The 25,835-nt window shown below is 36.2% G+C and overlaps 2 protein-coding genes across 8 annotated transcripts in view; one reads left to right on the forward strand and one right to left on the reverse strand.

Moving 5' to 3' along the window:
• ARL13B (ARF like GTPase 13B) overlaps positions 1 to 25,835 on the forward strand; it is a 94,874-nt gene that overhangs the window by 52,948 nt on the left and 16,091 nt on the right. For all 6 annotated transcript variants that reach the window (XM_088836251.1, XM_088836267.1, XM_055437192.2 and 3 more), the window contains 3 exons: positions 19,239 to 19,344; positions 20,231 to 20,433; positions 23,156 to 23,270. In XM_088836251.1, the coding sequence (XP_088692377.1) occupies positions 19,239 to 19,344; positions 20,231 to 20,433; positions 23,156 to 23,270 (424 nt within the window). The remainder of the gene's footprint in view (positions 1 to 19,238; positions 19,345 to 20,230; positions 20,434 to 23,155; positions 23,271 to 25,835) is intronic.
• The window catches only part of STX19 (syntaxin 19), a 53,456-nt gene that overhangs the window by 4,374 nt on the left and 23,247 nt on the right, over positions 1 to 25,835 (reverse strand). Inside the window, exons 1-2 of one of the 2 annotated variants that reach the window (XM_055395241.2) lie at positions 15,488 to 15,531; positions 15,233 to 15,293 (exon numbers count right to left, since the gene is read on the reverse strand). The gene's annotated coding sequence lies outside the window, so the exon portion shown is untranslated. Of the gene's footprint in view, positions 1 to 15,232; positions 15,294 to 15,487; positions 15,532 to 25,835 lie in introns of those variants that run through there. The other variant, XM_055396004.2, reaches the window with a different exon arrangement.

Here is a 25,835-nt window from a genome sequence, read left to right on the forward strand (position 1 = left end):
GGTCACTCTGAATGTGTCCTTATTACTGAAGATATGATTCCCGGTTAATTTGGTCTATGTAATGTTAAAAACATTTTCATTTTGCTGTGCTGTGCTTAGTCACTCAGTCATGTCCGACTCTTTGCGACGCCATGGACTGTAGCCCATCAGGCTCCTCTGTCCATGGGGATTCTCCAGGCAGGAATACTGGAGTGGGTTGACATTTCCTCCTCCAGGGGATCTTCCTGACCCAGGGATTGAATCCATGTCTCCCTTACTACAGGTGGATTCTTTCTGTCTGAGCCACCAGGGAAGCCCATATGTGTAATTCAACTAAAATCAGTACAGTGACAGGGGAGATTCCATATGAAAGCCTTAAGCAATATAGATAATGTTGAATTTTATCTTAAAATTTCTCAGTCTTCTAGAATTGACTAACACATTATTTGCATAGCTTTGTTTATATCAATTCATAATAAGTGGTATTTTTTATAGGATATACAAAAATCTTATTTGAGAGATACTGATGATATTGACATTTGCTATATCCTGTGTTGGTAGTTATTCAGGGAATCAGTTGGTGTACATAGTTATATGGTGATATGCATATATGTGTATAATAATATGCATATGTATAATGAATGAATAAAAGAAATCCTTGTTAATAAAATACTTATTTTCATAGTTAATCTTGACTTTAGAAAGGCATTCAGAATACCTTTCATGATATTTTTGTGGATAAGAAGTCATTAGGGAGTTACAGGTAGCTCATTGAACCACACGTGATATCAGTATCAACTAGGAGAAAAGGTCTCTAATGTTATGCTGTTATACTATCACACTTAGTGTTTGATACATTTATGCAAATATTTTTTATCAGTTATTTGGATGTCAAAGAAGGCATTCTTTTCAAAATTGTTGATGGTGCAAAATTTAGAGAGCTCTTCAGTATGTTGAAGTACAGAATTGGGATTTGAAAATTAAAATATCATAGAACACTATACTGAAATAAAAAATATATTTAGCTGAATAGGTGTAAAATGTTTCACCCAGTTGTTTAGAAAACACCTTTACATCTGTAAAATAGAATACCCTTGAGTTCATAGCAGGGCCTATGAAAATCACTAGCGATTTAGTTAATTTTGAGCTTTTAGTCAAAAGTATCAGAATAATTATTGTGCTTTCATGAGTGATAGTGTTATGTCTAGACTGACTAAGAAAGATATTTGTTTCACTGATTCTGTGCTAGTTAAAGCAGATGGGAGAGGGACTGTGTTAAGTATGAGATGAAAATTCATAAATGGAGTATTTGCAAACTGTCATGGAAAGGATGATATTGGAAGGCTGTAGTATATGGAGAGTTGTTGAAAGAAACAGATATTTATTCTGAATAAAAGAAGGTGTAGGGAATATCTGCAACTGTTTTCTAAAATGTGTAGGTCTGTATATATAAGAGGGATTAGACTTTATTAGGCTTTACTTGGCATAACTCCAAAAGGCAGCAGGTGGAAATTACATGGAGTGAGGTTTGATTTAGTATAAAGAAGGCTTTTCACACAAGTAAAGCTGTCTGAACATGGAATGAACTGCTTCATGACATAAAAACCTTGCCATCTCTAGAGATGTTCAAGATATTCTTGAATGATGATTCAATCAAGGATATTGTAGAAATGATACCTTTATTACATAAAAAGTTAAACTAATATTCCTTTGCTTTTAAGGAATTGACATTCTGTCAGATACTTTTTGAAGCTTACTTTATGCAAAGTTTTAAATGCTGTATTGTATATTCAATAATGCCCATCCTTGAGTAATTACTCTCTGAAGGTGGGTGGACAGTTTACAATTAAACAGATAAATGAGATAACTTTAGATCTTGATAGATCAATTAGGCAAGGCCTCTCTAAAGAGCTATTTGAGTTTTAAGACCTAAATATCAAGAAGGTGAAGAGCCAAGGCAGTGTATCCTGAGAATTAGAGATGTGGTGTTGGAGCAGTGAATTGGACAGCTATGTTTTAAGGACAAAATTAATGCCTGTGTAAATAGAAATCAGGCTTCCCAGGTGGCACTAGTGGTAAAGAACCTGCCTACCAATGCAGGAGACTTAAGAGACTTGGGTTCGATGCCTGGGTAGATCCCCTGGAGGAGGGGATGGCAACCTACTCCAGTATTCTTGCCTGGAGAATCCCATGGACAAAGGAATCTTGTGGGTTACAGTCCATGGAGTTGCAAAGAGTCAGACGTGACTTAGCTACTTTAGAGCTTTACAGAGAGGTGAAAATTAATATGAGCAGTAACACTGAAGGAGTGAAATCAGGACAGTAGGCAGGGATCAGATCACAGATGGCCTTGTAGGTCAAAGTAAGGAGTTTAGATTTTATTTTAGAGACAGGGCATGACAATTAAAAGAGAACTAGGATGTTGATCTAAGGTTTATGTATTTACTAGATCACTGTATTCAGTTCAGTTGCTCAGTCGTGTCCAACTCCTTGTGACCCCATGGACTGCAGCACGCCAGGCCTCCCTGTCCATCACCAACTCCTGGAGTTCACTCAAGTTCATGTCCATTGAGTCGGGGATACCATCCAACCATCTCATCCCCTCTTGTCCCCTTCTCCTCCCACCTTCAATCTTTCCCAGCCTCAGGGTCTTTTCAAATGAGTCAGTTCTTTGAATCAGGTGGCCAAAGTATTGGAGTTTCAGCTTCAACATCAGTCCTTCCAATGAACACCCAGGACTGATCTCCTTTAGGATGGACTGGTTGGATCTCCTTGCAGTCCCAGGGACTGTCAAGAGTCTTCTCCAACACCATAGTTCAAAAGCATCAATTCTTCGGCACTCAGCTTTCTTTATAGTCCACCTCTCACATGCATACATGACTACTGGAAAAACCACAGCCTTGACTAGATGGACCTTTGTTGGCAAAATAATGTTTCTCCTTTTTAATACGCTGTCTAGGTTGGTTATAACTTTCCTTCCAAGGAATAAGCGTCTTTTAATTTCATGGCTGCAGTCACCATCTGCAGTGATTTTGGAGCCCAGAAAAATAGTCAGCCACTGTTTCCACTGTTTCCCCGTTTGTTTGCTATGAAGTGATGGGACCAGATGCCATGATCTTAGTTTTCTGAATGTTGAGCTTCAAGCCAACTTTTCACTCTCCTCTTTCACTTTCATCTTTAGTTCTTCTTCGCTTTCTGCCAGAGGGTGGTGTCCTCTGCATATCTGAGGTTATTGATATTTCTCCCAACAATTTTGATTCCAGCTTGTGCTTCTTCCAGCCCAGCGTTTCTCATGATGTACTCTGCATATAAGTTAAATAAGCAGGGTGACAATATACAGCCTTGACGCACTCCTTTTCCTATTTGGAACCAGTCTGTTGTTCCATGTGCAGTTCTAACTGTTGCTTCCTGACCTGCATACAGGTTTCTCAAGAGGCAGGTCAGGTGGTCTGGTATTCCCATCTCTTTCAGAATTTTCCACAGCTTATTATGATCCACACAGTCAGAGGCTTTGGCATAGTCAGTAAAACAGAAGTAGATGTTTTTCTGGAACTCTCTTGCTTTTTCTGCGATTCAGTGGTTGTTGGCAATTTGATCTCTGTTTCCTCTTCCTTTTCTAAAACCAGCTTGAACATCAGGAAGTTTATAGTTCACGTAATGCTAAAGCCTGGCTTGGAGAATTTTGAGCATTACTTTGCTAGCGTGTGAGATGAGCGCAATTGTGCGGTAGTTTGAGCATTCTTTGGTGTTGCCTTTCTTTGGGATTGGAATGAAAACTGACCTTTTCCTGTCCTGTGGCCACTGCGGAGTTTTCCAAATTTGCTGGCATATTGAGTACAGCACTTTCACAGCATCATCTTTTAGGATTTGAAATAGCTCAACTGGAATTCCATCACTGTATAGAAAATAGTTTTCTGATGACCTCCAAGAGCGATCTGTATGATGAAACTAGACGGAATAAATGAGTACTATTTAGGATATGTTTTGGAGGTGGAAGCAATAGGACTTATTGGTGATTTTAATGTTTCAGCACCACGTAACCACCATTGCTTCTTGAAATGCTTTCAATTGTTTCTCTTGACTTTCCTCTTGCCTCTTTGACTCTTCCTTCATCTTTTTCTCCTCTCCGATTTCTCCTTGTCTTTCCCACCTCTGGGATACTGGAATGCGTCCGCACACAGTTCTCTTTTTGTCCACCATTGTTTTCAAGCCTCACAGCATTAAATACTGTCTGTTAGCTGATGACTCAAAATTATATCTCAAGTATAGACTGCTCTCATAACACCTGTCTACTCAACAGCTCCATTTGAATGTCTGTGTCTAAAATAAGCTTCTGATCTTCCTCCCAACTCCCAAACTGCTGCTCCAATTCAGTAAGTGGCATCTCTTCTGGTCTCGTCTTACAGTCTTCATCCAGGTCACTTGACCAAAAAATTTGGAGTCATTCTGAATATTCTGTTTTGTGTCCTCCCCCAACCCTCCAACACACACACCTTATAGTCAAACTAATAGTGAATCTTGCCAATCTCTTTTTAGGGTACATCATGAACTACCTCCCTGACTCAAGTCACCATCCTTCTCACCTGGATTATTGCAATTGTGTCTTTGTTTATTCCTTTGTATCCCCTTCTCCTTTGCCTCTTTGGTCTTTTCTTAATACATCAGAGTTAAAATGTAATTCAGATCACATCATTCCTATGTCTAAAGTCCTCCTTTAACATGATCTCTCAGAGGAAAAGCCAGAGCCTACAAGGTCCTGTAAGGCTTCCCTGAGGTCTCTTTCCCTCAGTCTGTAAAGAGTCTGCCTGCAATGTAGGAGATACAGGTTTGGTCCCTGGGTGGGGAAGATCCCCTGGAAAAGGAAATGGCAGCCCACTCCAGTATTCTTGCCTGGGAAATCTCATGGACAGAGGCTGGGCCACAGTCCATGGAGTCACAAGAGTCAGACATGACTTGGTGATCGAACCACCACCACAAGGTCCTGTATGACTTCTCCACCCCTCTTTTTGCCTCTTGACCCTGCCTCCACAACTCCTTGCTTGCTCAGATTCAGCCATACCGCTCTCCTCGTTAATCCTTACACAAACCTGGTGGGATCGTGCCTTAGGGCTTTAGCACTTACTATCTGAAATCTTACTGAAATAACACTCCTCTCAGTAAGGCTGTCCTTGGGCACCCTATCAGGAACTGCAACCAGCATCCCCAGCTTTAGTTTTCTTCCTAGCACTTTTCACTATATTTTCCTTATTTATCTTACTTCATTGGCTGCTCTATCCCCTGAATATAAGCTCCATAAGGGCAAAGATGTTTATTCATTCTGCATTTCTAGCACCTTGACAAGTCTTATGTTTATTCAAGTTCTCATATTGAGCTTTTTACGCCTTGCGTTTTCTTGAGTTCTTAATATTTGACAGGCACTGTTCTAAGTGTGTTGCATGTTTAAGAACTCTGAATTAAGTATTACTATAGTCTCTATTTTACAGATAATAACATTCGGACCCGATCTTAGGGAACTTAACCGAGATGTAGATTTGGGATTCAAATTCAGTCAGTCTAGTGTGAATGACTCCCTCTTTGCTATAATATAAGCCTTTTTCAATGGTGTCAGATGCTCTATAGAGATCAGTTCAGGTAAGTTTTCAGAAGAGGCAGCTATTTAAATGAAGTGGTTTAGAAAGAAGGCATATCACAAGGGCTAAGACCTTGAAATCTGTTTTTGATGGAAAAAGTCTTTTATAGATATTAACAATTTACTCAGAGACATTTCTGTGTACCTGAATTGCTAAGCACTTGAAGTATTGGTTGGAAACATTTAACAGCAAGTTTTTGTTTCCTGAAATGCACTTATAATTTTCTGCTATTTTAAATTATCTAAATATTTAATTCAAATAGCTTTAGGTCTTTTATTTTACCACTGATTTGCTATATTAAAAGTTAAAAAAAGTTTCAGTCTGTATAATGTATGCAAATAAGAGACTTCTACGTAGGGAAAGGATTTTATTCTCCCGATCTCTCCACCTTTCCATTGTCTGTATTCTACCTTACTTGCAAGGAATAATTTCTCTACTCTAGAAATAGAACTAATAAAATCTAGTGGCTTACTAAGATCTGTGGGAAAAAAATAATAAGCTATAACATTAAGCCTGGAATATTTGTGAAAAGATTAGTTAATGGAGACGATGAGAAGGTGGCAATGTAGATTGCAGACTTTGGGTGTTAGGAAAGTAGATTAATATAAAATAGTTATCTATCCATAGTGTTAAGCATATCTTCTAGGAATGTATTTACTGGCCTTTGACCTTCCAAGTAGGAAATAAGCAAAATAGAGGAAATCTATTTAATAGTATGTGAGTATACTATTTTTTAAGTCCTTTATTAAAGTAAAGACAAACTGATTTTAATTGAGAAAGATTTCAGTACTAGAGCAACCAATTAAGTGTGCAGAAAGTTTGATGTTATCATTTTTTATATTTTTGACATCTTTTAGACTGTATTGGGGATTCTCTGGTGGTTTGGGGGTAAAGAATCTGCCTGCAATGAAGGAGACCCATGTTTGAAATAAATTTATACATATAATTTCATAGTTATTTATAATACAATTAATTGTAATTAACAATATAATTCTTAATATAAAAATTCAGTTTTAAAAGAAAAATCATTAAGATTTTTAGCTTTATAAACTAATTCAGGTTGGAACTTCTTGTTAGTTTTAAGTAATTCAGTTTATGAGAACTTTCTTGTGGTCCCATTTTATCAGTCAAGATTTGCATGATTATGTCACAGTAATATACAGTCACCAAATCTTGGGGTATTACAACCACAAAGATGTATTTCTCATTCGTGTTTCATGTCCTTGTTGGGTAAGCAGGGACTCTCATTCCCATCTTGGTCTTTCAGAGACCTAAGCTCCACCTTTCTGAATGTGGTAGGTTGGTAGGGCAGTTGGAAGTACTGGGGAGTTCTCACAGACATTAACATGCTGTAGCCCTGAAATGAAACAAAGCTTGTTACTTTGCTTTGCAACTCCTCAACCAACTGAAGGAGGATGGTAGTGATGTGCAGGCATCACCTATTCTCCAGAAGAGAGGTGAACCTGGCTTTTTCCATATCTATTGAATATTGTAATTTCCAAAATGAACCCTTAGAGTTAATGAATCAATATCTAAATAATCCTTAGAGTTGACTAATTGATTTTTCTTATGGGGAAATTGAAAATCAGAAAAGTTAAATGTCTTACCCAGAGCTTGTTAGTAGTACTGGTATAATAATGCAAACTTCCTGGCTGCTAGGCTAGTGCTTTTTTACATTATAAGATGTTTAATATAAATTTCCTAGAATGTATATGTTATATAAAGCTGGGATCGTCTATATGCTCTTTTATGTTCAGTGTTTTATAAATATTTGATGATTATGCTGATGAAGATTTTTAAAAAGAACTAAAAACTATTGGTAAGTGATTGTAGAAATTTTTATCATGTAATAACTTTGAGGAAGCAGAGTTATCACACATGATTTATTATATGCCTCTGATAAAGACTAAGCTTTCCAGTATCAGTTCAGTTCAGTTCAGTTCAGTCACTCAGTCGTGTCCGACTCTCCGCGACCCCATGAATCACAGCACGCCAGGCCTCCCTGTCCATCACCAACTCCCGGAGTATACTCAAACTCATGTCCACAGAGTCGGTGATGCCATCCAGCCATCTCATTCTCTGTCGTCCCCTTCTCCTCCCGCCCCCAACCTTTCCCAGCATCAGAGTCTTTTCCAGTGAGTCAACTCGTCGCATGAGGTGGCCAAAGTATTGCAGTTTCAGCCCTAGCATCAGTCCCTCCAATGAACATCCAGGATTGATCTCCTTTAGAATGGACTGGTTGGATCTCCTTGCAGTATAAGGGACTCTCAAGAGTCTTCTCCAACACCACAGTTCAAAAGCATCGATTCTGCGGCGATCAGCCTTCTTCACAGTCCAACTCTCACATCCATACATGACCACGGGAAAAACCATTGCCTTGACTAGACAGACCTTGGTTGGCAAAGTAATGTCTCTGCTTTTTAATATGCTATCTAGGTTGGTCATAACTTTCCTTCCAAGGAGCAAGCGTCTTTTAATTTCATGGCTGCAATCAGCATCTGCAGTGATTTTGGAGCCCAAAAAAACAAAGTCTGACACTGTTTCCACTGTTTTTCCATCTATTTCCCATGAAGTGATGGGACCAGATGCCATGATCTTTGTTTTCTGAATGTTGAGCTTCAAACCAACCTTTTCACTCTCCTCCTTCACCTTCATCAAGAGGCTTTTGAGTTCCTCTTCACTTTCTGCCATAGAGGGAAGTAATTTACTAAAGTCGATTAGCTTAGTGAATTATCTTGAATAGTTCTATAGTGTTCTTTGCTTTAGTGTTTATCACTTACTTATCTATATGCTTCCTCTGGTATTACCATATTGATGCTGAATATTAATTCCTCCCCAAAGTATTTAGGATGTCATGTTGCTTTTGAAACAGTCATAAACTCTTTTCTTTCTTCCTCCCACCTTCCTTTCTTCCCTTGATTGTAGATCTGTTATTTTTCTTTATTTCATAGTAAATAGAAATAGATTATCCTAATGAAACATGTTATAAGTGAAGTTGAATTGTATCAGATATTGTATTATGTTTTTAATATAAATGCTGTGTTTAAAAGAAAAAAGTTCTTGCAGGAGGTAGTCTAGCGTATTAGATCTAAAATAATTATGTTAGCAGTGTATTAGTTAGGATTTTGCATATTAGAATTTTTCAAATTAAGTACCTTATAATTTAGAAAAAGAAAAATAATTTGTTCTGATCTCATATACCTGTGTCATGGGAAATCTACTAAAAATTTTTGAATACTAGTCTTGGTACCATGAAGAAATTGGCATTCTTGCATTTTCTTCTGCTGTACCTCATAGTCATAGTATGAGAAAAACAGAAGTGAGGGGTATTGCTTTCCTATTTATGTTCACAGATTTATGTATCCTATTCATACATACATGTATGTACATCCATACATGTAACCTGTTACTATGAATTTTTATAACTACATTGTACATAGCAGGTATGATGTTTGTTGCACTATTTTTTAAATTGACTTAAGTTCCTCATAATATGGGGAAAAGAAAATAGTATTTGAGGCTTAGATGAGAAATAAGGGGGGTGGGTATCAAACCAAAACAGATTTTAATTTTTTTATTCATACTGTGTGGATCACAATAAACTGTGGAAAATTCTGAAAGAGATGGGAATACCAGACCACCTGACCTGCCTCTTGAGAAACCTGTATGCAGGTCAGGAAGCAACAGTTAGAATTGCACATGGAACAACAGACTGGTTCCAAATAGGAAAAGGAGTACGTCAAGGCTGTATATTGTCACCCTGCTTATTTAACTTATATGCAGAGTACATCATGAGGAACGCTGGGCTGGATGAAGCACAAGCTGGAATCAAGATTGCTGGGAGAAATATCAATAACCTCAGATATGCAGATGACACCACCCTTATGGCAGAAAGTGACGAGGAACTAAAAAGCCTCTTGATGAAAGTGAAAGAGGAGAGTGAAAAAGTTGGCTTGAAGCTCAACATTCAGAAAACGAAGATCATGGCATCTGGTCCCATCACTTCATGGGAAATAGATGGGGAAACAGTGGAAGCAGTGTCAGACTTTATTTTTCTGGGCTCCAAAATGACTGCAGATGCTGATTGCAGCCATGAAATTAAAAGACGCTTACTCCTTGGAAGGAAAGTTATGACCAACCTAGATAGCATGTTAAAAAGCAGAGACATTACTTTGCCAACAAAGGTCCGTCTAGTCAAGGCTATGGTTTTTCCCGTGGTCATGTATGGATGTGAGAGTTGGATGGTGAAGAAAGCTAATTGCTGAAGAATTGATGCTTTTGAACTGTGGTGCTGGAGAGGACTCTTGAGAGTCCCTCGGACTGCAAGGAGATCCAACCAATCCATTCTAGAGGAGATTGATCCTGGGTGTTCATTGGAAGGACTGATGCTAAAGCTGAAACTCCAGTACTTTGGCCACCTCATGCGACGAGTTGACTCACTGGAAAAGACTCTGATGCTGGGAGGGATTGGGGGCGGGAGGAGACGGGAATGACAGAGAATGAGATGGCTGGATGGCATCACCGACTCTGTAGACATGAGTTTGAGTGAACTCCGGGAGCTGGTGATGGACAGGGAGGCCTGGCGTGCTGTGATTCATGGGGTCACAAAGAGTCGGACACGACTGAGTGACTGAACTGAACTGAAGTAGCCTAAAATTTTTTTTAATTTCACAGTTGTGAAGAACTACAGTGTGTATAATTTTCTCTTTGGTTGCATGGCTTGAAACAAATCCCGAAATAAATTCTAATATGCTTATGGCAAATCAGGTTCTTCTTTTCTTTGTTTTAGTTATCAATGAATGAACAGTGCCATCATGCCATCAAAAGCGTTTTTTTGAAGCATCATAGTTTAACTTATTTTTTTAAAAAAAGAAACAGGGTATTTCAAATATAGTAGCACAGTATACTTTTGCAAAGTGCTTTTAAGGAGGTACATTTTACTGTTACTGATTTTGGAAATGAAGATATTTGACTCTGACCCTTCTAAGGGTGTTCTCATCCTATGTTTCTGTGTTTTTGGAAGAACAGTTTCCTGAAGGAATACCACAGCTTCATATTTGAATAAAAGATACTGTAAAGAACTCTTTAAAATATATCAGTATGTATTTCATATTCATTAGTCGTAGTAAATTTACCTGCAAAAGAAAGTATTTTTAATCTCTTTTTCTATAAATCTATATATGTTACTGATATTAAAGGAAAAACATTTTCTTTCAGTGCATGTATGTTATAGTAAATGATGTTTATATAAACTCAACTAAAGTTTTACTGTGTTCATCTTGTGTGTGTCTTCATTTATTTCTTTTGAACATTTAAAATATATTTACGTTCAGGATCCTTTTACATTATTAGGTTATTTCTGCTGCTGCTGCTAAGTCGCTTCAATCATGTCCGACTCTGTGTGACCCCATAGACGGCAGCCCACCAGGCTCCTCTGTCCCTGGGATTCTCCAGGCAAGAATACTGGAGTAGGTTGCCATGTGTGCATGCTAAGTCGCTTCACTCGTGTCCAACTCTGCGACACTATGGACAGCTGCCTTCCAGGCTCCTCTGTCCACAGGATTCTCCAGGCAAGAATACTGGAGTGGGTTGCCATTACTTATAAATAGTTCCTTTGTTTATTGTGGTCACCGACTATTTTTCTTGGTGATGAACAAATGTATTTAGTAAACTTTGTCAGCAGTTTATCTTCAGTAGGGAATTATATAGGAATGCCCTGAGTGCCTTGCATTATGGATATGTTCTTAACCCCATTTTTATGATCGTCACAACTATGAGTTTGACATACTCAAACTATCATAGCCCAGTAAGTAAACAGTTGTCCCTGCATATTGTGGGGAATTGGTTCTACGACACCCACAGATGCCAAAATCCATGGATACTTAGGTCTCTTATATAAAATGATGTAATATTTGCATACAACTTATATATATCCTTTTGTATATTTTTACTTTAAAAATGTCATTACAGGAATCAGCTTGCCAATCACTTTGACATGCTTTCAGTTTGTTTCAACAGTGCACGAGTTTCCTTTTGCTTTTCCATGGAAAGTCTTTGACAGACTTCATTGCTTTGAGTGCCAGTCATTGCCTTGTTGGAAGTCTGTCTGGATGTCCCTTTCTGCAAAGCAACTAAGTTTCTGTAGCATCAAAGTGAGAATAAAAATACCTTGACAAGCAAAAAAAAAAAAAAAAAAATGTCATTTTTAAATATTTTAAAAAAGCCATTTCTAGATTACTTATAATACCTAATACAATGTAACTGATACATAAATGTTTGTAAATAAAATGTTAATGCTATATAAATAGTTGCTGGTGCATGGAAATTTCAAATTTTGCTTTTGGGAACTTTCTGGATTTTTTTCCTAAATATTGTCCATCTGATGTTGGTTGACTCCATGGACATAGGACCTGCAGGTACTGAGTGTGTGGGCCTGACCTTTCTCTAGGGTTCTCTATAGCTCAGGTAGTATAAGTATGGGCCTGATTTTTCTGTAGTGATTTTGTAGCCTGAGCAAATACATCACTCCCTGCTGTAGTCGTAGACAAACCAACAGAGATTTTCCTTTTTCTGTATGCAGACTATGTTCTGTTTTTTTCTAGTTCAATACTTTATACAGGAAACTCAACTTTAGTTCCCATTTATACACACTCTAAACCCCAGCCTCTAAGATAAAAATGCTTGCCCCTAGTAGCCAGTGGTTGGTTGGTTGTTGTTGTTTAGTCACTAAGTCATGTCTGACTCATGTGATCCCATGGACTGTAGTCTACCAGGCTCCCCTGTCCATAGGATTTCCCAGGCAAGAATGCTGGAGTGGGTTGCCATTCCCTTCTCCAGGGGATCTTCCTGACTCAGGGATCGAACCAGAGTCTCCTGCACTGACAGGTGGATTCTTTACCACTGACCCACCTGGAAAACCCAGTAACCAGTGGAGTTAGCTTTATTCCTGCTCTCCACTTTGGCTCTGAGTGTTTTTGCTCTTCATTTCTGGCACCTGGAAATTTCCCTTTCTTACTTCAGATATAATGATGTAGTTTAGAAATTTGTCTTTCTTTTCTTTTTCCCCATAAGATTATATCAAGCACTTCTCTAGGTTTCTAGCAAGAGGAGGAACTTCTTTATCTGTGCATCTGCACTGAAAGTCATAGGTGATTACTTTAAAGAGTTTGTGTAATTCAGAATGTTCTGAAATCCTTATATTTGTCTCTGTAGAAACTAACTTAATGTAGGTATTTGGGTACACTTTCATGCTATAGATAAATTGTGTTTTCCAGTAGTTGCATACTCATAACTATATGTATAACTATTTCCAAATTATCTTATGATCTTCTATCTTCATAAATTATAATATAAGCAAAGTGAGATATCTAAGTATATTAGAATTTAAAGTTGGAAGAGACAGAGTTCATGAAGGAATAAAATATTAAGCACATAGTTGTGAAATCATTTAATTGCTTAGGTAAGTGAAATTGATGATACTACCATTTTATGCAATCCTTTCTGTACCTTAAATTTATTTTTTTACTATCAGAAGGGTTCTATCCAAATATGTTATCTTTCAGCATGTTTAATGTACTGCTATACAATTTTGAATTTTACTGTTAATAACTGATTGTATCTTTGAGCTTAAATGTAATATTTGCGAAAAGAAAGTTAGAACACTGATTTATAAATATAGTAATTGAATTGATGATTTGTTCTCTGAAATACAAAAGCAAACTTCTATGACTGAAAAGTTTCTCCACCCTATTGCAGATAGGGAACATTTCTAGGAACAGAAATATGAATAAAATTTTTCTAATGCTTTAGGAAATATGCTCTGGACTGATACTTTATATAATTTATAGAGTTTTTTAAAGTAAGACATTTCTTTTTATAGTTACTGTTATCTACCTGCAGTGCGAAAGACCCAGGTTTGATTCCTGGATTGGGAATATCCCTTGGAGAAGGAAATGGCGATCCACTCCAGTATTCTTGCCTAAAGAATTCCATGGACGGAGCAGCCTGCTGCACTACAATCCATGGAATCTCAAAGAGTCGGACACAACTGAGTGACTACACTTTAACTTTTCACATTGAATAAACATTTCAAGAAATGTAACATGTTTATTTAACATAAAATGGAATTTTTTTTGCTTTTGTGTATGAAAATAGCTTGCAGCATTTCCCTACTCAAGGTGAAAGCAGGTATTATTGGAAAGTTCACCTGTTTGGCTGCTTACAGGAAGAAAACAAACTAAAAAAAATATTGCAAGTTATGTTAATTATATCAGTTTAAATTATTTTACATTTTTTGGTAATGCAACATTTGAGTGCTTTTTAAATTCTACTTTTTGTTTAGTGTAAATAACTGTAAAAGTAACTCTAACAGTAAGACTATTTTGTTTAAATATTAAGACTCATGTAATTTTGAACTCTCTCATATCTGACTAAAGTAAGCTGTACATATGTAACATTTTTATATTAAATTTAAAACTGTATTGTCACAGAGGTAATGTGTTCTGGGTATTACATAGTCAGCTTTGACGTTTACCTTTAAAGCATTTACTAATGGACATATTATTTTGATTTGAAATATTATATATTAAAATCTAACGTGACAGCTGTAAAATAACTTTGAAGAAATATCAAAAAATAAAACATGTTTTGATTAAGCCTCTAAACTTTAATTTTGAAACTATCTGTGTATTTTGCATTTAAGTGATGGTGACTTAAGTTTTTTAAATTATCAAATCACATATAATATTGATATTAAATTTTATAATTTAAATACTAACTGAAACATCTAAAAATTGAGTACTTAAAAAAATTGAGTATGTCGGTATTTTACAGTAGTCCTTTTACAACATGATTATCTTTTAATTTCCTCAAATTAATTTCAAAGATTCTGTGAAACAACAATGAAGAAATTAAGGCCTTATAGAAAATTGTCTTAAATTTTTAAACATTATACATATGTAGCAAGTTGGGTATAAACTTCTTTACGGAATTAAGTGGAAAAATGTTCTCTAAAGCAAACACAGTATAATTTATATAGTCTGTTTATAGAGGAAAGAATTTTAAGTTTGTTCTTATAGGTTCTGACATTCTAGTGTTTCCAAAATGGAAAGATATTTTTCAAAGGACTTAAAAGGAAAAGTTGATTTTGTTTGTAGTGGTCTATTTCTGCTGCTGCTACTGCTGCTAAGTTGCTTCAGTCGTATCCGACTGTGCAGTCCCATAGACGGCAGCCCACCAGGCTCCTCTGTCCCTGGGATTCTCCAGGCAAGAATACTGGAGTGGGTTGCCATTTCCTTCTCCAGTGCATGAAAGTGAAAAGTGAAAATGAAGTCACTCAGTCATGTCCGACTCTTAGCGACCCCATGTACTGTAGCCTACCAGGCTCCTCCATCCATGGGATTCTCCAGGCAAGAATACTGGAGTGGGTTGCCATTTAGGGACTCTAAACTCCTATGTCATTCAGCCTATCGATAGTACGTGTGAACGGATCAGCTGGCTGTAGCCTGGTCCAAATCTGAACAAAACAGGTAGCTTCAATTATCTGTTGAGTTCTTTTTAAATGTCACAGATTTCAATCTCTGGATGTCTCACATTAAAAGTATAGAAAAGAGTGGTTTGTTTACCTTTGTCTTGTTCCTTTGGCTTGTTTTTCTTGCTTTTCCACCTGCGTAGTTGGAGTCTTGCCTGTGAGAGAAAATCTTGAGTATCATCTGTAACATTTTATTCATATTTTATTTAAATCTCTGTCTTATAGTTCACAGGCTAATCTCTGCATGGTTTTCATTTAGTTAACTTAATTGAAAGCCACATAATGAAGTCAAATAAGTTAGATATAAAGTTGTTTTGCAGTTCGTATCAAGTGAGAACAAATTGCTTACCTCACACCTGGAGAATCTGGTTCTGCCTGTTAGCTGCCTATTCTTTAGATTAAAGGAAGGTTGTTTTCACTAGAGCTAGTTGGTAACAGGAAGTCCTTGTTAAACTGTCTGCAATAGAAAACTTGGCACAGACTCTGAAATTCCTGTCCTATAGTATATATAAAATACATTACTCACAAAAAAGGGCATTTGTAATTAAACAAAGATTACTTTGTTTTCTAAAGGTGTGAAACCTTGCTAAATTGATGGAATTTGGAATAAATAGGAATGAAAATAACCTTGGGTGAAGGCTTTTTGTTCAGTTTACTTTAAAATAATTGAATTCCGTCTTGTTTTAGGGAATTCTCTTCGCTGGTGGCTTAGCTGGTAAAGAATCCGCCCATGGTGCAGGAGGCCTGGGTTCAATCCCTGGATTGGGAAGAATCCCTGGAGAAGGGAACAGCTACCCACTTCAGTATTCTGTCCTGGAGAATTCCATGGACTGTGTAATCCATGGGGCAGCAGAGTCAGACATGACTGAGCAACTTTCACTTAGGGAATTAAATAGTTGAATTCCATCTTATTTTCTTAACTCAGAAAATTACCAAATTTCAGAACTACAACAGTCAGAAAAGAGTAGCTTTAAAATTGCAACTTTACTTTTCTTTTTGGTATGCCTGCTATTTTTAAGTTTCTTTCATGATTTCCCACATGAAAAGACTGAAATTACACAGTGCTGTTATGCTGTTTATTATATCAAAAATTCAAAATTAATGTTTTGCCAGCGTGAAATATTTGTAGGAAAAATGAGACATGAAATTTCTTTTGCATGACTAACTTTTTTACACTCCCTTTTTCTCCAACTGAGATGTTATGATTTGAGGATTAGAGGTGGGACATTGCTATAATATCTATCAAAATATCATGTGTATTTATTCTTTGGTTTAGTAATCCCACTTCCTGAAGTCTGTTCCCACAATAAGGAATAATACCTTCACACACTTATTCCTCACAGTCCTTTTTGTAAAAGCAAAACATTGAGAACTACCCATAAATACTGCATGTAGTTCTTTAGTGGCTGAGTAAATGATGAAACATGCATATAATGAACATTTTATTAGTAAAGAGTATAGTGATAAAGATGATTTCTTTCTACTGCTTCAGAGTAATTTTAGGATTTACTGTTTGAAAAAAAAGCATAGTGATTCACAGGAGTGTATATAGTATGCTAACTTTTGAGGAAGAAAGGGAGAAACACATATAAACACCCATTAACCAATCACTACCAGTGAATAGCCAAGGTGCCCAAATTGTGGTCTTTAAAATACCATTTTTTCCATGTACATGTTTGTATTATTAATAAACAACAGTGGGAGAATGAATGAAAAACTAATGGAAGGTTATTCATCCTCTCACTGTACCCTCCCTGACTTGTTTTTATAGTTAGATGTTATAAGTAAAATGGACAATACTGCCATTTTTGTGCAGTCTTTTCAGAGGTATTCTAATACCACTGTCACACCTAAGCTCTGAAAAAAATTAATATTCTTCATATTCTTCAATATCTTTTTTAAGTGCAATGTCCAAATTCAGATCGAAACCAGATACACATTACAATGTATTTTGTAATGTGTATCTGGTTTCGATCTGAATTTGGACATTGCACTTAAAAAAGATATTGAAGAATATTAATTTTTTTCAGAGCTTAGGTGTGACAGTGATATTAGAATATTTTTAAATTTTGGGGTGAAGTGATATGACTGATGGGAACATGGAAGATATATAGATGAGCAAAAACGGTATACGTTTTTAAAGACAGGTGATAGGGTTCATTAGATTGATTGTCCTACATATTTATGATATAATATATATTTTCCTGAAATACTACCAAACCCTTTCCAAACAGTGTTTTATTACCTTTTGACCTCTGCCATCTGATAGGAAAACAGTTGTTGTGTCGCTCAGTTGTGTCCGACTCTTTGTGACCGCATGGACTGCAGCACGCTAGGCTTCCAGGAAAACAGTATTTTGTGGTAATTCCTAACTTTCTTTAGAACTTGTTTTGGTTTTTTAACTTGTTCCCCAGTTTGTTCCTAATTAAGTATAAGGTTTTCTATGTCCAGTGCTGTGCTAAATAAATTAGATAAAAGTGACCTCATTTCTCCAGTAAATTACACTTTATAATACAGGTTAGCTCAAATAATACAAGCTTTGAATGAATATTTAGGTATGTGAAACATGAGGCAGTTTGTATTTTAAAGAAGAAAAAAGACTTGGGATAAGGGCCTTTGCATCACGATGCAGCATTTTTAAGAAAATAAGGGTCTAAGATGAAAGGTGTAACTGATGGCTGAGTGCTGTGGAAACTAGTCCACTTCTTTTTCCGTTTGTACTTTGTTGTTGGTTTGTTGACCTATTGCTTGTTTTCTTGACATTTCTCTTTACTTGATTTCCCTTTTTTAGGCCAAATCTTAAAAAATGTTTCAATTCAGTTCAGTTCAGTTCAGTCGCTCAGTCGTGTCCTACTCTCCGCGACCCCATGAGGCACGCCAGGCCTCCCTGTCCATCACCAACTCTCGGAGTTCACTCAAACTCATGTCCACAGAGTCGGTGATGCCATCCAGCCATCTCATTCTCTGTCGTCCCTTTCTCCTCCCGCCCCCAACCTTTCCCAGCATCAGAGTCTTTTCCAGTGAGTCAACTCGTGCATGAGGTGGCCAAAGTATTGGAGTTTCAGCTTTAGCATCAGTCCTTCCAATGAACACCCAGGATTGATCTCCTTTAGAATGGACTGGTTGGATCTCCTTGCAGTATAAGGGACTCTCAAGAGTCTTCTCCAACACCACAGTTCAAAAGCATCAATTCTTCGGTGATCAGCTTTCTTCACAGTCCAACTCTCACATCCATACATGACCACGGGAAAAACCATAGCCTTGACTAGACGGACCTTTGTTGGCAAAGTAATGTCTCTGCTTTTTAATATACTATCAAGGTTGGTCATAACTTTCCTTCCAAGGAGTAAGCATCTTTGAATTTCATGGCTGCAGTCAGCATCTGCAGTGATTTTGGAGCCCAAAAAAATAAAGTTTGACACTGTTTCCACTGTTTTTCCGTCTATTTCCCATGAAGTGATGGGACCAGATGCCATGATCTTTGTTTTCTGAATGTTGAGCTTCAAGCCAAACTTTTCACTCTCCTCTTTCACTTTCATCAAGAGGTTTTTGAGTTCCTCTTCACTTTTTGCCATAAGGGTGGTGTCATCTGCATATCTGAGGTTATTGCTATTTCTCCCAGCGATCTTGATTCCAGCTTGTGCTTCTTCCAGCCCAGCGTTCCTCATGATGTACTCTGCATATAAGTTAAATAAGCAAAGTGACCATATACAGCCTTGACGTACTCCTTTTCCTATTTGGAACCAGTCTGTTGTTCCATGTAGAGTTCTGACTGTTGCTTCCTGACCTGCATACAGGTTTGTCAAGAGGCAGGTCAGGTGGTCTGGTATTCCCATCTCTTTCGGAATTTTCCACAGTTTATGGGATCCACACAGTCAAAGGCTTTGGCATAGTCAATGAAGCAGAAATAGATGTTTTTAATGTTTACAAACATAAAAAAGGAAAATGATGGAATAAAAGATAGTACATTGCTCTGTAAAACCAGCATGTTCTGTATTCAGCAGGGTTAAAACTTTGGTGTAGGAACTTGGTGAGAATGTTTTTAAGCAGCTGTCTGATTGTATATTTGCTGTAAATCCACTTCACTTATGTCTCTCTAGGTTGGCAAATAAACAGGATAAGGAAGGGGCTCTAGGAGAAGCTGATGTGATTGAGTGTCTTTCTCTGGAAAAGCTGGTCAATGAGCACAAGTGCTTGTGTCAGATAGTAAGTTTTGAGGCTTCTTTTGCCCTGTAAATTATGTTCGGTATAACTTAGTTTTTGTAAAGGTGATAAGCAATTAGAGGGTAGGCAGCTAACAAAATAATTTATTAGTGTTTTTTTTCTAAATATTTTACCCAGGAAATACATGATCTCACTGTTCATTTGAAATTACTTAATACAGTGATATTTGGTTTCTATTTAGTTGTTACTGACTTCTTTAAAATATCTTCCATCATTTCAAGACTTTAGATTTTATTTTGTTTAAACATTGCTGACAAATATGTAAGCTATACAAACATGTTACTCTATAAATATTGTAAAATGGTGAAAGTATAAATATACAATTTATACTTAGGAAAAGTTTATAATGAATTTTGAAAGAATATATTAGAGTTATCCTACAGTCTTAAAGATGAACTGAGGATTTAATCACTTATTCTTGATTTCAGAAAATGATTGTTAGGCTGTCAATCTTAAAAGGTGCTTAGTGCCATAAATTCCCTGGTGTAAGAAATTAAAATTTTCTGCTATTTTTATTTTGCAGTGTTAAATAGTAGTAGTATTAATAGTATTTTTAATAGGTAGTTTTCTTCTGTAAGTTCAATTTTGTCTGTCAGTGATTTTGTTTAAAATTATCTAGCACTGCCAACTTCTTGTGTCATAATTAACAGGTATAATCTATAAAATATTTCAACTCATATGTACATACTAATGTAGTAATCTTTGCAGAGATGTATTTTATAAGTTAAAGAAGCAGGTCCTTTATATCATTAATTTAACGAGTTAATTGATTTTGATTCTCCAGTAATTATACTAATGGTTTATAAATAAATATTTGTAGAGAATTTTTAGTTTTAATCTTTAAGTCAAATAAACTTCTGTTTTTAAGGAACCTTGTTCAGCAGTTTTGGGATACGGAAAGAAAATTGACAAGTCCATTAAAAAGGGCCTTTATTGGCTGCTACATATCATTGCAAGGGACTTTGATGCCTTAAATGAACGCATCCAAAAAGACACAACAGAACAACGTGCTCTTGAGGAGCAAGAGAAGCGAGAAAGGGCTGAACGTGTACGGAAATTACGAGAAGAAAGGTAAGTAAATTAATTATATAGCACAGTGCTTATGAATAGCCAGAAACACCTCACTTTTATGAATAGTTTTTTAGTTTGCCTATTCAGGTTTTTCTTGGTAAATTTTTTTTATTTCTGTAGACTTAGCAGGTTTGGTTGAATGGTGGTCTAGTAGTTATATGTATTGCTGAGGTATTTATCTCTCACAGTTTTATAGTTTTTATTTCTTTATTTCTTATGACAACCTTAAGTGCAGTGGTTCTCAATCCACAGGGTGATTTTGCTCCTCAGAAGACATTTGGCAATGTCTAGGAACATTTTTGCTTGTCATGGCTGGGAGGTGGAGTGCAGTTGGCATCTAGAGGGTGGAGGCCAGGGATGCTACTAAACGTTCTGTGATGCACAGGACAGTCTCCCATAGGAAAGAATGTGTCGTAGACTGAGATACTCCTTATCAGTGTCAGTGAAGATAGAAGGTAAGCTGTTAGTGGATCAACCAGCTGATGCAAAATCCGATCTTCAACACTAGTTTTTGTCTGAAAGGAGAATGAATTGCACTATCTCAGGTTTTAAAAACATGTTTATGAAACTATTTTTAAAATGTGTTGCCTAAATGGAAATTTAAAAAATGTTTAGCAAACTCTAAATTAAAAAAATATATGTTTACATAAATTCTACCACAGAATCAGTTATAATAATATTCATGCTAGAATAAAATAATACTCAGATTTGATTACATGCATGCATGCTAAGTCTTCAGTTGTGTCTGACTATGTGAGATCCCATGGACTGTAGCCTGCCAGGCTCCTTTGTCTGTGGGATTCTCCAGGTAAGAATACTGGAGTGGTTTGCCACGCCCTTTTCCAGGGGATCTTCCTGAGAGAGAGATTGAACTGGCTTCTCAGATTTGATTAGATGTTGAATTTAGTTCTTAATCCCAAGATTTCTCTTTCTTTCTTCATTTGCTTGTTACATGTCAGGGGAGGGAAGAAACAAAAAGATTTCCAAGTGAGCTCTTGTGGCATTCAAAGTTGTCTTCCATCTACCTAAGTAACATTGGCCTTCTGTGCTTTAACAGTTGCAGCCTGTGTGCTTTAACAAGAACCCACTAACTGTCCTTGGTGATGCCTTTGTGAGGTGCTCCTTCATACTGTCAGGAAAATCCTCTGATTACTGGTATCTTTCATTTAATTCAGAATCAGGACTTATCTCTTGGAGAGATAACTTTTCTATCCTCAAGTGCTCAATAACATGAGCAGATCAGTGACATAGGTCTCTTTTGAACCAATAAGAGGTTTTAGTTCCTGTGAGAATCTCTGATTTTCTATTCTAGTGTATATTTTCATGATATAAAGCTAAGTACACCCAACCATTCATGTAGATATACCTTCTGTGTATTTAAAAAAACAAAATATATGGCCATAGTTTTCTAAAGGCTTCTTTGCTTTTCCTCCACTTAGAAAACAAGCAAAAAGAAAAAAAAGATTGAATAAAAGAAATGTAGTCTTTTTTTTTTTTTCAGTTCTAGCTTTTCCCATAAAGATATTCCAGATCATGTTATGGCTGGGTTTTCTGGTACCCCTCTCCCCTTTCTTCCTTTCTCTTAGCCATGCCACTTGTGGTCTGAATCCTCTCCTGTTTAACAGAATCCATAATTAAATTTAGATGAGAGTGTTAAAAAGAAGAACTTTTTATTGTTAAATACAATATAATAGGTTTTTAGATTTTTATAGGTTTAGATAATTTTGAAAAAAACTGTAAAACAGCTATTATTGGTATCTGAAAATAGTATGTTAAAACCAGATACCTGAAATTACTTACTAATAAATGAATAACATTAATAATGAATAAGTGTCCTGTAAGTATGTTTATATACAGAGAGCTTTCACATATATTAATTTACCTGAAATAGCTCTATGAAATAGGTATTTTGTCCACATTTATGGGAAAGCTGAGGCTCAAGTATGCAGATAAATGACCAAGGTCACAGAATTAGTAAATTGCAGATCACTAAATCTTGGCTTTCTGGTTTAGGATGAGAGAATATATCTTTCCATCATAGAACTTAATTAATAAATGCCATAGTAATGAGCATTGACATTGTTCTACTATACTTATAGTCTAGTTACAGATGTAAAATAGTCATGTTTCTGTCTATAGCTGCTTCTTTTAATAATTTATTACCTTTATCTCTGGGGCAACATTAATTTTAAGTCACAGAGGTAATAAAAGTCTCAGTAGTAACTAATTTAGAAATACTTATTTGATTTGAGTGACAAAGGGCAACTTTTTTTTATAGCCTTTTCTACTTATGCAAAGCAATAATTGTTATCTAGTTCATTTATGATCTATAACTGTACAAAGCTCTTTAGAGGTTTAACAGTAGAACTTACCTAGTTAACATTAGAGAAGAGAATAGCATTGGTTTGGGGGGTAATTAATAAATTGATAAATGTAAATCTTTATTACATAGAAAAATAATCTGTACTGCAGACATTAAGAATTCAGTCATAGAGAATGTCATTTTTGTCAGCATTTCTTTCTTTTAAAATTCAAACGATTAATCTTTACATGGAGATAGAGGCCTGTTACCTGCATAAGGATATCTGAAAATCACTAATTCAAAGCCATGTCCATATGTTTAAATACTGAATTTAATAGCCATAAACCTATTGCAAGTGTTCTTAAACATGGTTTATCATTTTCTCATAAGGAATTCCAAATTTTTTCCTTCAAAATATAGAGAACAAAGAGAGCAAGAACGGGCTGAACTCCATGGAACCAGTGGTATGGCTGAGTTGGACCCAGAACCACTTATTGTTAATCCTTTCCAGCCAATAGCATCTGTAATCATTGAGGTATGGATAGTGGTGAATTAATTTTTATATATTAAGTTATAAAGTTGGAATTTCAGAAAGGAGGTGAGGAGTAGGGAAAGGAGGCAGGGAGATTAATTATTTGTAAAAGAAATTAAAAGGAGAAGACAGGCTAAAGGTTTGCTGCTTTTTCTTCCTCTTCAATCTTCCCTTCTGATCTAGTGTAAAAAGGAAGGATGGCTGCAGAATTCACTGAGAATGAAAATAAAGATAGGATATACAACTGTCTTATTCTGATAAATATATTTTGTCACATATCCTATGATGGTAGTGTTTACTCTTATTTAAGTTGTCTTTATCCCTGTATATTGCTATTACTATCCTTTTACAGTGATATTTAGATGTTTATGAAGCATTAGAGTACGTAAAAGACTTTCTAGCTATTTTCCCAGGATACTTAATGTTTGAAACAATATGTTCTTTTATATCTGAATATCATTTTAGTTTTAAATGTCAGAAGTTTAAAATTAATTTGTAGATTTTAATCATAAGTTAAGGGTGAGAGAGAGAGTGTGTCTGTGTGTGTGTGTGTTTATATCTGTCTGTGTATCTGTGTCTTTGTTTTCATTTTCTGCTGATGTTCAGAGTTTGCATTGGTCCTGCTCTAATCACTCCCAGCAGCTATGCTTCCTCAGTGGCAGAGCTTCCTAAACCGCCTCTCCATTCACTCAGAGCTTAATGTGGCAGGTGGCTCGCATGACCCACCTATGTGTTCTCCATCCCTCTTCCCCTATCACTGCCTCCTTCCACACAGGTATTCATCTGGACAGGTGGATGATTATTTCTTCTTTGGGGCTGCTGCTGAGGAGGGAGGCAGCTCCACAGGTAAGAAGATGATTGTTTAGTTTTTGGTTGCTTTATTTTTGCAAAATAGTTGGTAATAGGAGATATTTGGTTTTAAGTTACTTAAGAAATGAAATAAATGGAAATAAATTGTCCTTTTTGTCAAGCAAGTTTTATTCCCCAAAAAACTTCTCCTTTAAAATGTTACCTGACATTTTTTTCCTTTGATTTTTATCACAGATAATGAAAATGGTGAGATGTTGGTTCCAGAATACACAATGAAACAATAGTAACAGAGTTATATATAAGCATTTAATATAAGAGAAAGGTGGCATTTCAAATCTGGGAGAAAAAGATATCAAAACAACTGAAGAGTCATTTGGAAAAAAAGAAAAATTATTGAACACTGTATACCAAATTAAATCTTAAAAGATTTAAATATATAAAAAAAGAAGCCTTAAAAACAATTGGATATAATACAGTTAGACATTTGTAAACTTGGAGGAGGAGAAACTTTCAAAGCAGGACAAGGAGGCCACAAATCACAGAGTAAAAAATCATAAAATGGGAAAAATAAAGTAGATCTTATTATATTCAGTTTTTCAAGAGATGTTCCACAAAGTTAATGACAATAAAAAAAACCCAACCTAATCGTAATGAAAAATAATTGAGAAACATGGGACCAAAACAAAAAAGAATCCTTAAAAAATTACTGTGTAAATAATTAGACTCTAATAGAAAAAAGGGCATTGGGTTATGAAGGGTAGTTCCTTGTGGAAAAAATTTAAATGGCAATAAGGATATTTTATAACTTATCTTCAGTAGTAATAAAAACAATAAATCAACATTGAGGTAAAAAAGTATTTATTAGTTTGGCAGAGATATAAAAGATTGATAATGATTAAAACCTGGGGGGGAAAATGGCAACCCACTCCAGTATTCTTGCCTGAAAAATCCCATGGACAGAGGAGCCTAGCAGGCTGTAGTCCGAAGGGTCACCAAGAGTCGGACACAGATGAATAACTGAGCACGATGATTAAAAAAGCACTAAAAAAGATGTGGGGTGGGGACTTCCCTGGAAGTCCAGTGGTTAAGACTTCTCACTTCCAGTATAGGGGGTGCAGGTTTGATCCCTAGTGGGGAAGTAAGATCCTACATGCTGCGCTGTGCAATCAAAAAAAGGAAAGATGTGGGAAAATATCACTCTTTCAATCCTTTTCCAGTGGTGTAATTTGACATTAGTTTTTATGAAGTAAAGTTTGTAGTATGTCACATTTTAAAATGTGCTTTACCTGTTGATCCAGCAGCATGACTGTTAAGAATTTATTCTGGAGGACTAATTCAATAATTGTATTTCTTGTAATAATAAAAAATTGAAAATCACATTTTTGTCCATTGAGTGGGAGTTGGTAAAATAAGTTATGATAGAATTATTCAAAATAATAGTGTAATTGATGAAAGTAGTAATAGCTTACACATACATTATAATATAGGGAATCCCTGGTGGCTCAGTGGTGAAGAATCTGCCTGTAATGCAGTAGATCGCCTGCAATGCAGGACACGAGGGTTCCATCCCTGGGTCAGGAAGATTCCGTAGAGAAGGAAATGGCAACCCACTACAGTATTCTTGCCTGGGAAATCCCATGGACAGAGAAGCCTGGTGGGCTATAGTCCATGGGGTCGCAAGAATCAGAACGACTAAACCGTACCATACAACTAAACCATAGCATAATATAATACTTTCATAGCTAGCACTTTACTGTG

The sequence above is a fragment of the Moschus berezovskii genome, chromosome 1 (genome assembly GCF_049115385.1).
Source record: "Moschus berezovskii isolate FMDL1 chromosome 1, NW_MosBer_1.0, whole genome shotgun sequence".
Lineage (NCBI taxonomy): Eukaryota > Metazoa > Chordata > Mammalia > Artiodactyla > Moschidae > Moschus > Moschus berezovskii.